At 46.8% G+C, this 12,082-nt stretch overlaps 1 protein-coding gene and 1 pseudogene across 1 annotated transcript; both read left to right on the top strand.

Moving 5' to 3' along the window:
• The first annotated feature begins 632 nt into the window (after window positions 1-632).
• LOC142150005 (adenosine 5'-monophosphoramidase HINT1 pseudogene) lies at window positions 633-1,000 on the top strand (annotated as a pseudogene).
• Window positions 1,001-1,498: 498 nt separating this feature from the next.
• Window positions 1,499-11,930, top strand: LOC142150003 (mitochondrial inner membrane protein Mpv17-like). Its single transcript, XM_075205272.1, has 5 exons — window positions 1,499-1,566; window positions 3,334-3,411; window positions 9,446-9,561; window positions 11,428-11,679; window positions 11,875-11,930. The coding sequence occupies exons 2-4, from the start codon at window positions 3,339-3,341 to the stop codon at window positions 11,548-11,550; spliced, it is 312 nt and encodes a 103-aa protein (XP_075061373.1). The 5' UTR covers window positions 1,499-1,566; window positions 3,334-3,338; the 3' UTR covers window positions 11,551-11,679; window positions 11,875-11,930.
• Window positions 11,931-12,082: the final 152 nt, after the last annotated feature.

The following is a 12,082-nucleotide window of genomic DNA, read 5'->3' as shown; positions in this document are numbered from 1 at the left end:
GGTGTCAGTGTGTAATACAGGGTAACAGAGGGGTCAGTGTGTAATACAGGGTGACAGGGGGGTCAGAGATACATTATATCCAGGGTTGCCAACTCTGAAATAAAAAACAAGCAATCACTTAGTGAAAAACAAGCCAAAAACAAGTCCAAACCAATCCTAAAAAGCCCAACTTACAGGGGACAGTCCTTTTATATAACACTAATTTCTGCACTGAATCTCCATTTAGAAAACCTTTATAAACACAGAGGACACATTTATACACTGATATGGCAAATGAAAAAGCAAATGCTGTAATTTAGGACACTGGTATGTCTATACCACACAGCCCCATGATATAACAGTATAAGCAGTCTTCTGACATGAGCAGTTTACTGAATGTGAGGGGAGGGTGTTATACAGCAGTGTTACCTGCTATCAGTGCAGCGATCGTGTGTCTGTCACAGCACTTATTTCAGTAGGTTGCTATAGATCCGTCTTCCTGTGATTTATTACATGTCCTCCTCTGACTCCGCCCACCCACAAATCATTGGAGGATGTTGCTGCACAACCCGCCCACAAAAAAAACACCTGAATACATTAATCACAAAATAATAACACCACCCAATGGTCTGCCTGTCATTAGGACTGCAGCTATGGCGGATGAGATCAGCAAAGCACAGACAGCCCGTCCCGGTGGTGAAATCATATTTGGGAAAATTATCCATAAGGAAATCCCGGCTAATATAATATATGAGGACGATCAATGTATCGCATTCCACAAGCACCAACACATTTCCTAGTGGTACCTAAGAAAGCTATTAGCCAATTATCTGAAGTAGAACCTGCTGATGACGCTTTACTAGGACATCTGATGATTGTTGGCAAGAAATGTGCTGCTGATATGGGCCTGGTGAGGGGCTATAGGCTGGTCATAAATGAGGGACCAGATGTTGGCCAGTCTGTGTACCACATTCACCTGCATGTTCTTGGCGGCCGTCAGCTGGGCTGACCCCCAGGCTAATAGCACATACATACATAGCAGTCTCATTCTGTCCTGTCAGATGAAGTGCGTTCTCTAAATATCATCCTCCAATATATTGTCATCTGTTCAGGCAAGAATACAGTGAATATGACAACTGAAGATAAAAAATAAAATGAGTTTGTTTCTTCAATTTGTGTGGAATTTGAATACCCTATTTTATTTACCATTAGGTGGCAGTTCCCAATGCAGAATTCTCTTATTTATTTTATATTTAAATAAAAAGAGCGCTTATAAACAAAAAAAAAAAACAGAAACAAAGGAAAAAAAAAAACAAAAAAATGATTATGCAGCCTGTGGACTCGGAGAACGTCTCCAAGCCCAAAAACAAGCTACCCGCGGCAGTGGGAAAAAAACCGCAACCTCACAAAAAAAGAAGCCCAATTGGCAGCTATGATTATATCTTATATTATTGTATTTATCAGAGAAGAGACTCCGCCCACTTCACATGATCACGTGACTGTCCTATATTCCTCTGTGAAACAGAACTACAACTATCGGCATGCAGTGCTCCTGTGATGTCACTTCCTGTTCATGCAAATGACATGGTGAGTGAGAAGCAGCAAATGTTACCTGCCATGATCCCCCACTACAGTCCCTGTATGTGTTGCCCTGATCCCCCACTACAGTCCCTGTATGTGGTGCCCTGATCCCCCACTACAGTCCCTGTGTGTGGTGCCCTGATCCCCCACTACAGTCGCTGTGTGTGGTGCCCTGATACCCCACTACAGTCGCTGTGTGTGGTGCCCTGATACCCCACTACAGTCGCTGTGTGTGGTGCCCTGATCCCCCACTACAGTCGCTGTGTGTGGTGCCCTGATCCCCCACTACAGTCGCTGTGTGTGGTGCCCTGATCCCCCACTACAGTCGCTGTTTTGTGGTGCCCTGATCCCCCACTACAGTCGCTGTGTGTGGTGCCCTGATCCCCCACTACAGGCGCTGTGTGTGGTGCCCTGATCCCCCACTACAGGCGCTGTGTGTGGTGCCCTGATCCCCCACTACAGGCGCTGTGTGTGGTGCCCTGATCCCCCACTACAGGCGCTGTGTGTGGTTCCCTGATCCCCCCACTACAGGCGCTGTGTGTGGTGCCCTGATCCCCCACTACAGGCGCTGTGTGTGGTGCCCTGATCCCCCACTACAGGCGCTGTGTGTGGTGCCCTGATCCCCCACTACAGTCTCTGTGTGTGGTGCCCTGATCCCCCTCTATAGGCGCTGTGTGTGGTGCCCTGATCCCCCACTATAGGCGCTGTGTGTGGTGCCCTGATCCCCCACTATAGGCGCTGTGTGTGGTGCCCTGATCCCCCACTATAGGCGCTGTGTGTGGTGCCCTGATCCCCCACTATAGGCGCTGTGTGTGGTGCCCTGATCCCCCACTATAGGCGCTGTGTGTGGTGCCCTGATCCCCCACTATAGGCGCTGTGTGTGGTGCCCTGATCCCCCACTATAGGCGCTGTGTGTGGTGCCCTGATCCCCCACTATAGGCGCTGTGTGTGGTGCCCTGATCCCCCACTATAGTCGCTGTGTGTGGTGCCCTGATCCCCCACTATAGTCGCTGTGTGTGGTGCCCTGATCCCCCACTATAGGTGCTGTGTGTGGTGCCCTGATCCCCCACTATAGGCGCTGTGTGTGGTGCCCTGATCCCCCACTATAGGCGCTGTGTGTGGTGCCCTGATCCCCCACTATAGCCGCTGTGTGTGGTGCCCTGATCCCCCACTATAGTCCCTGTATGTTAGTCCTTATCTGTAGGACACGGGAATACAGCAGGTATAGGGGTCTCACAGGACAGCCGGGGGATGGATGAGAGTGTTAGTCCTTATCTGTCGGACTGGGGAATACAGCAGGTATAGGGGTCTCACAGGACAGCCGGGGGATGGATGAGAGTGTTAGTCCTTATCTGTCGGACACGGGAATACAGCAGGTATAGGGGTCTCACAGGACAGCCGGGGGATGGATGAGAGTGTTAGTCTTTATCTGTAGGACACGGGAATACAGCATATGTTCGCAATCTTGCAGCAATTGATCAGTGCCTGTGTTAATTACCTAATGGTATGTTTATTAGACCTGTACGTCACGAGAGGTAGTGATGATGTACTTACCTGTGGAATACACAGAATATAGAAGCATCTGCTCTTTAGTGCAGAATGAAGTAGAGATCCTGCAAGTATTGTTCAGAGATAGTGTATGAACAAATGAAGTATATTACTGTTATTCACTGGCATGGAGTAGGAATGTATAATATGTATTGTGTATAGGTATATGTGTCACAGGTGGTTATCCTGATATTCACACCACTTATGTATTTCACTAGCATGCAGGTAACATGGCTGGTCTATGGAGGGGATACCAGAGATTACTGGCCGTTCATACCTGGAAGGTGCAGATCATCACTGCTGGTGAGCGAGTCCCTATTAATATCATGTGATCTGAGTTTTCAATTATTGCCCGTTAGACGCCCTGCCCAGTCTACTGCCACACCCTGTACACGTGTGATCCTTGTAGAGAATTCCAGGGCATTGTCCAATAAGTGTCATTGATCCCTATGAGTGACCGTCTGAGTGTTTACTGAACACGTGTGGGCACACAATAATGACATGCATCCATGGTCATCCGTGTTACATGGAAATGTTCTTATGATGTGTGACGCTGCTCCTCATGGATAGGGATCGGTGATCCCCAGTACACCGTCGTGTCTCTTGCTTGTAATGGATCGGACGCAGCTCCTCGTGGATAGGGATCGGTGATCCCCAGTATACCGTCGTGTCTCTTCCTTGTAATGGATCGGACGCAGCTCCTTGTGGATAGGGATCGGTGATCCCTAGTATACCGTTGTGTCTCTTCCTTGTAATGGATTGGACACAGCTCCTCGTGGATAGGCTTTGGTGATCCCCCAGTACACCGTCGTGTCTCTTCCTTGTAATGGATCGGACACAGCTCCTCATGGATAGGGATCGGTGATCCCCAGTATACCGTCGTGTCTCTTTCTTGTAATGGATTGGACACAGCTCCTTGTGGATAGGGATCAGTGATCCCCAGTACACCGTCGTATCTCTTCCTTGTAATGGATCGGACACAGCTCCTCATGGATAGGGATCGGTGATCCCCAGTATACCTTCGTGTCTCTTCCTTGTAAAGGATCGGACGCAGCTCTTTGTGGATAGGGATCGGTGATCCCCAGTATACCGTCGTGTCTCTTCCTTGTAATGGATCGGACACAGCTCCTCATGGATAGGGATTGGTGATCCCCAGTATACCATCGTGTCTCTTCCTTGTAATGGATCGGACCCAGCTCTTCATAGATAGGGATCGGTGATCCCCAGTACACCGTCGTCTCTTCCTTGTAATGGATCGGACAAAGCTCCTTGTGGATAGGGATCGGTGATCCCCAGTACACCGTCGTATCTCTTACTTGTAATGGATTGGACACAGCGACTCATGAATAGGGATCAGTGATGCCCAGTACACCGTCGTGTCTCTTCCTTGTAATGGATCGCATGCAGCTACTCATTCATAGGGATCGGTGATCCCCAGTACACCGTCGTGTCTCTTCCTTGTAATGGATCGCATGCAGCTCCTCATGGATAGGGATCGGTGATCCCCAGTACACCGTTGTGTCTCTTCCTTGTAATGGATCGCATGCAGCTCCTCATGGATAGGGATCGGTGATCCCCAGTACACCGTTGTGTCTCTTCCTTGTAATGGATTGGACACAGCTCCTCGTGGATAGGGATTGGTGTTCCCCAGTACACCGTCGTGTCTCTTTCTTGTAATGGATTGGACACAGCTCCTCATGGATAGGGATAGGTGATCCCCAGTACACCGTCGTGTCTCTTCCTTGTAATGGATTGAACACAGCTCCTTGTGGATAGGGATTGGTGATCCCCAGTACACCGTTGTGTCTCTTCCTTGTAATGGATCAGATACATGTTAACCTATGGTAACCTCAAACCTTATCTGATCCTTTATTCTTTATAAGGATATCCTTATGTCTATCTCAGTCATGTTTAAATTGCTCTACTGTATTATCCTCTACCACCTCTGATGGGAGGCTATTCCACTTATCCTTTACCCTTTCTGTGAAGTAGTTTCCTCCTATTTCCTCTGAACCTACTTCTCCCCCCCCCCCCCCCCCCCCCCAGTGTCGGTACATGTCCTTGTGTTCTAATACTTCTCTTCCTTTGAAGAATGTTTCCCTCCTGCACCTTGTTATAACCCTGGATATATATGAAAGTTTCCCCCCGTTCCCTTCTCTGCTCCAAACTATACATATTAAGATCTTTTAGTCTTTCCGGGTAAGTTTTGTGCTGTTGGCCATGCACCATTTTAGTTGCCCTTCTTTGTACAGTCTGTAATGTATTTATATCCTTCTGAAGATATGGCCTCCAGAACTGAACACGATATTCTAGATGAGGCCGTACCAATGACCTATACAGTGGCATTATTACTTCTTTCTTTCTGTTACTGATTCCTCTGCCTATACAACCAAGCATCTGACTTGCCTTCCTCATTGCTTTGTTACATTGCTTACATGCCTGAGTCACCTGAAATAGTGACTCCTAGATCCCTTTCCTCCTCAGTAGTTTCCATTATAGTGCCATTAATACTATAACTAGCCTTTAGGTGTTTGAGACCCAAGTACATGATTTTGCTGTCATTAAACTGTAGTTGCCGCTCTCTTGACCATTCCTGTAGTCTACCTAGATCATCAGTCATTTGTTTTACCCCTTCTGGTGTGTCTACCCTGTTGCATATCTATCTGTCATCTGCAGTAAGGCATACTATCCCTTCAACAACATTTAGAATGTCACCAATAAAGATATTAAAAAGCACTTGTCCAAGTACAGATCCTTGGGGTACTCCACTGGTAACCTTTACCTCCTGTGAATACACTTCATATACTATAACTCTCTGTTTTCTATTCTGCAACAAAGATCTCATCCATTAAACCATCTTAGAATCCAATTCCAAGCTTTACAGTTTATTTAACAATCTGCGATGTGGGATAATGTCAAAAGCCTGACTAAAATCTATATAAGGTCAGTGACAGGATGGACCGCCTATGCCACCTGTTGTTGCTGGGAACCGGCTGGGCTTACTTTGCCACCAGCCCCTTTAGTTATCCCAAATGCGCCCTCTTTCCGCAGTAGGAGGTGCTTACAAATTCTGCCATCACCTTTATGGCGCCCAGAGCCACGTTCCTTCTGGGTAACTGTCACTGCTGGTGTACCTGGGCTGATGCTCCGGACCTCTTCGTATTCATCATCATCATCATTTATTTATATAGCGCCACTAATTCCACAGCGCCGTACAGAGAACTCACTCACATAGTCCCTGCCCCATTGGAGTTTACAGTCTTAATTCCCTAAAACAGACACACAGACTAGGGTAAATTTGTTAGCAGCCAATTAACCTACTAGTATGTTTTTGGAGTGTTATTGATCAGGGTGCTGTAGATGGATCCCCCCTGGTCTATCACACTGGCCAGAGCTGCTGGGTTGCGGCAGAGCGGTGGTACTGGAGAGCTGGGTCCAACCTCAGAAACAGCCGGAGGACAGATTAGATTTAGGGTCTAATCTGCAGGTCACAGGAATACAATAATATTGAAGATGTTTTCAAGCAGGTCTTTGAAGCAAGTGATGTTTATTTGCTCTCACACTGGTTGAAGGTACCAGGTGATCAGGTCAGATGGAACATCAGAATGATACATTTCAGTGTACAAAACAGTGCTCTTTATACTGATTTGGACACAGGCTATTTTTAGAATCAGGATGCACTGTGTTTACACAAACATGGGTTTACATGCATTGCAAAGCTAACAATATTTACACTTCTCTGTGAAATTCTAGAAATGCTGTGATGTCCTGCATCTGGTTTATAGACACAGGAAATCTTGCAAGTCAAAAGGTCTAATTCACATGAATATTTTCTTCAGACAGTCGCAGAATACACATTCCCAAAGAAAGGTACAAACCCCAAACAAGTGATTTCCCCACAACACGATACACAAAGACTTTCTAAGCAAAGGCTCATTGTGTCTAATATATACATCAGAAATAAGGCATTTCATTTAGCAAGGTTAAAACAGAAAAAGCTAATTTTCTACCCTGGTCTCAGAAATAACTATTTCCTATATCAAAATATACACAATATCAAACATAGGTGCATGTGCAATTATATAAATAAGCGCCCTGCACTAATTCCTTTAAATACATTTATACCAGAAGTTATTTATAAGTGATCCAGTCACAAGCTCCATCTGCAGTCCCTCCTTATTGAGCTTCCTCTGCACTGGTTACTGTGTGGACATGAAGCTTGTGTCCATCTTAATAATAACCAGAATAGTTTGATACCACATTGACGTCCCTGAGATAAGCACTGCGGAAGTTATGTCTTTCTGCAGATGACACAAATGTACATTACTCCGTCACAGGACAATATGATGCACCCTGTGTGAGCTCTATGACAGGCATGACTGGGTGCATCACAGCAATATCATTTATAAAGATACTGCGTGGCTGGATCTTATGAATCAATCTTAATGATGTCACTGGGCAGAGATGATTCTAGTCTTGTAATAGACTGTATATATTTACTGGAAGACTGATAGACGACTACGAACAGTTCCTCAGAAGACAAGGACTGACTCAGATTTGCCCCCCACCCAAAGAGAGACACTATCCAGAAGCTCGGTCCCATAGTTGACTCTCATGGCAGAGCCCAGGATATTCCTCCTCTGGATGCTGGACTCCCTGTCGGACTTTGCTCCACTCAACGACTTCTGAAATGTTGCTGGTCAGCTCCTTTGATCTGTCTGTGGGACCTCGCTGTGGAGGGTCCTCTACTTATGGTCCCTCTTCCTGCTACTCCTCACTGGAGATGAGCCCGAGGCACTTCAGATACATAGTGCTGGACAACGAGTCCTATCTGTCACCTACCGCCTCAGCTGGTTCAGGAGTCCATCTAAACATCCATCTCTGGATCTCTCACAGCTCAGCGTTTCACCGTAACCCAGGCCCCAGTGGTTATATCCCTGGCTAGATACCACCTGGCATGTGCATGTTTGGGGTTTATATCATCTTAATACTTCATTTCGCAGTGGTGGTATCCAGCAATAGCAAACAAATGTAAATTGTTCCAGTATACGGGACACACCATGAGACTGCTCCAGAAGAACTCTTCTCAGCTGGTTTGTTTCACCTGACAGGTGGGTCTGCAGAGTGCTCCTCTCAGGGGGTCTCATCACACAGGTGCCAGTAATTATGTCATAACAACCTTTGGTGGGCTGCCTGGAGATGTGTTGTTTAAAGTGAAACTCTTTACATTTGTTCGGATACTACCTTGACCACGGCCCCGTTGGGTCATTCCTTTCTGGCGTTCACCTTGATCACCGGTGAGGATATTCCTGGCTGACCTTCGCCGCGGCTCCGGTGAGGATATTCCGGCTGACCTTCACCGCGGCTCCGGTGAGGATATTCCTGGCTGACAGCCATCTGGCACTTTTCCTAGGTACCTCAGCTTAACCGAAATACAGGGTTTCTGCTTCCAGTGACCCAGGAACATATCCCACATCCCCTGTGCCTTGGAGGCCCAGGCCCAAATCACTTTGGGAACAGTCCTCTTTGGGTGGTTACTATTCTTCTTATACCCAGCTGGTTAAGAGTAAAACAGTCCGTTATAAGGTAGCGTTGTGTCTGATTGCCCATATGCACATAGTACTTCCCCACAAATCCTCCATGAGCCTATAAGGTCGTCTGATTAGTATAATTTTCTTTCTTTACCCATCTGAAGTCCACACCAGTGTTTGCCAGAGGAGCAGCACACTGGCCACTCAGTAGTTGGATGACTGAGGCCTATTACTCAGACGATGGCCACATACACAGTCCATTATCCTCTATTGTCATCTTCCCAGCACAGGAACCGGCAGCTAGTACTGATCAAAACATATATTATCCTTTTATGTAGTGCCAACATATTATGCAGTACTGTAGAGTGAATGGTTAATTCTTCACATCCACCTGTCACAGTGGAGCTTACAGTCTATTTTCTCTACCACATGAACACACACGCCAGGGTTGATTTAGTCTACTGGTATGTTTCTGGCCTGTGGGAGGAACGAACATGAAGAGAGCATACAAACTGCACCTGGTAATAATCTAACCCTTGACCCCAGTGGTGTGAGAGAGCAATGCTAACCATTAGACCACCATGGTGATTTGTAAAATATATCAATTATGCTTGTGTGCCTTGTGCCTTGTGTGGCCAACATAAGTAGCCATTTTCATGGCTCTCCTTTCGCTGTGATAGAAGAGCATGTGTTCAGCTATTACATATCGATCCCTCTAGTGATACAGTGTTGTGATGGATGTCATCTATCGGACACATGGGCTCCCCCTAGTGGCAGGGTCTCATCTCACCACCTCTTGCTCACAGGGACTCTGGTTGGAGTCGGTGATGTCATTTCTCAGCAGCTGGTGGAGAGGAAAGGTCTACGTGGTCACAAGGTCGAGAGGACTGTGAAAATGATGGGCGTAGGATTCCTCTTTGTGGTAAGATATTTATTCCGCAGTGTCTGTATATTACCCTCGTTACCTGTTTGCTCATAGATTAATCTGTGGACTGAATCCATGAATAACAATTCTGGTGATGGGAGGAGATATGAAGACGTGGATCAGAGAGCAGAGTGGTGGTGGTGAGAGAAGATGCCTTTAGTAGAGGGATTGAGAACACAATGGTTGTAGTGAGAGGGAGGGGGGTGGAGAGAGACAGTAGGACCAACTGGGGGGATAAGATGGAGATGGAGGGCAAAGGAAGAGGAGGTGATGGGTAAGATGGTCAGGACGTGGTAAGATAGACAAGCTTGAAAAGGTGAGTCTTGAGTGAGTGATAGGTTAGGGGCGAGTTGAGTAAGTTGGGGTAAGGTGTTCCTAAGTTTGGGGGAAGCACTGCAGAAGTCTTGAAAGTGGAGGAGGATGAGAGGTAAATTGAGGCGGAGGTGAGAGGCAGAGCAGAGTGGCCAGATAGGTATATACCTCGATACAAGGTCAGATATGTAAGGGCTTTGTAAGTGAGGGTGAGGTGCTTATGCCATGTGGATGGCAGAGCTAGTAGAAGATTCTAGGTGTGACAGGATGGACCGCCTATGCCACCCTGTCTGTTGTTGCTGGGAACCGACTGGGCTTACTTTGCCACCGTCCCTTTTTGTTATTCCGAATACGTCCCATCTGCCGCAGTAGGAGGAGCCTGTTGCTACCACTGAACTCCTTTATGGCATCCAGAACCGGGTTCCTTCTGGGTAACTGTCGCTGCTAGTGTACTCAAGAGCTGGTACCCCTGACCACTTCTTACTATGGATCATGGTGCTGTGGATGGATCCCCCTTGGCCTATCACACTCACCAGAGCTGCAGGGTAACGGCAGAGCTGTGGTACTAGGAGCTGGGTCCAACCTCCGAACAGCCGGAGGACGGATTAGATTTAAGGTCTAAACTGTAGGTCACAGGATTACAGCAATATTGAAGAAGTTGTCAAGCAGGATCTTGAAGCAGAGAGTGATGTTTATTTAGCTCAAGTGTCCTGACAAGGACAGTTCCACTGATAAAAGGTATCAGTGGTCAGGTCCGATGGAACATCAGAATGATACATTTCAATGTACAAGGGCTCTCTTTTTATACAGTTTTAGAGACTAGTCTTGGCAGGGGGTAAGTCAGCCCCTCGATCAGAGAAGGCTCCGCACAGACTACAATATTTCATTCAAACATTAACATCAGGATGTTCTCTAATCGTGCATCTAATACCATTTAACTTCCACATCAAACTGATTTCCTCAGATTTCCATCAGATTTCAGGATGTTCTTAGATTTTAAATGCAATTTATACTTAACAAAACTTACACTTCTGTGATATCCTACATCACGTGATGTTTACAATATTCAGACAGGTTCTAACACCCTTAACAAAACCCACTCCCAGTAACGACCTCCTGTGGTGTGTTCAAGTGTTGGTCACTCGCATTGAAGAGACTTAATTAACCTTAATGAGGACATCCTCTAGAAACTACCCACAGACTGCTGCAAATAAATGCTCATCAGAAATCAAACATATACCTCCGACATGAGTGCTTTTCCTCTAGCAAAGTTAAAACAAACGAGTTTCTTCCCTGGTCTCAGAAATAAAGATTTCTCTTACCAAAATATACATAATATAACAAATAAGTGCATTTATAATTATATAAATAAGCGCCCTGCGCTATTTTTTACTGTAAGTAAATTTATACCAGAAGTTACTTAGAAGTGATAAGATTGAGATGTGGATGGGAGAATTGGTAACGTAGTGTAGAGGTTGGGAATAGTGTTGTTGGAGATGGTTTATGTTCATGATGAATGTCCCTATTGTAGAACTGTCTCTTCTCTCTCAGGGGCCTGTTGTCGGAGGTTGGTACAAAGTCCTTGATGGTCTTATTTCTGGAAGCAGTAAGTCTGTAGCCCTAAAGAAGATGCTAGTGGACGAGTTAAGAATGGGTGATTCCTGTGATAAATAAACACAATGTTCTGGTCCTGGCCCCAGTAGCTTGTTGTGGAGATGGAGGAATAAGTCTTGTGCTGCTTGGGTCTGGAGTAGGGATCGGGTGATCAGTGCTGTGCTGCTTGGGTCTGGAGTAGGGATCGGTGTTGTGCTGCTTGGGTCTGGAGTAGGGATCGGTGCTGTGCTGCTTGGGGTCTGGAGTAGGTATCGGTGCTGTGCTGCTTGGGGTCTGGAGTAGGGATCGGTGCTGCACTGCTTGGGGTCTGGAGTAGGGATCGGTGCTGCGCTGCTTGGGGTCCAGAGTAGGGATCGGTGCTGCGCTGCTTGGGGTCTGGAGTAGGGATCGGTGCTGTGCTGCTTGGGGTCTGGAGTAGGGATCGGTGCTGTGCTGCTTGGGGTCTGAAGTAGGGATCGGTGCTGTGCTGCTTGGGGTCTGGAGTAGGGATCGGTGCTGCGCTGCTTGGGGTCTGGAGTAGGGATCGGTGCTGTGCTGCTTGGGGTCTGGAGTAGGGATCGGTGCTGTGCTGCTTGGGGTCTGGAGTAGGGAT

Source organism: Mixophyes fleayi, chromosome 4, assembly GCF_038048845.1.
Source record: "Mixophyes fleayi isolate aMixFle1 chromosome 4, aMixFle1.hap1, whole genome shotgun sequence".
NCBI classification, from domain to species: Eukaryota; Metazoa; Chordata; class Amphibia; order Anura; family Limnodynastidae; genus Mixophyes; species Mixophyes fleayi.
This window is presented reverse-complemented; position numbering and strand designations above follow the sequence as displayed.

Coding starts and splice junctions, on each gene's coding strand:
- LOC142150003 (XM_075205272.1), top strand. CDS start 3,339: ATGGCTGGTCTATGGAGGGGATACCAGAGATTACTGGCCGTTCATACC. Junction 3,412..9,445: donor GGTGCAGATCATCACTGCTG/GTGAGCGAGTCC, acceptor TCTTGCTCACAG/GGACTCTGGTTGGAGTCGGT. Junction 9,562..11,427: donor GCGTAGGATTCCTCTTTGTG/GTAAGATATTTA, acceptor CTTCTCTCTCAG/GGGCCTGTTGTCGGAGGTTG.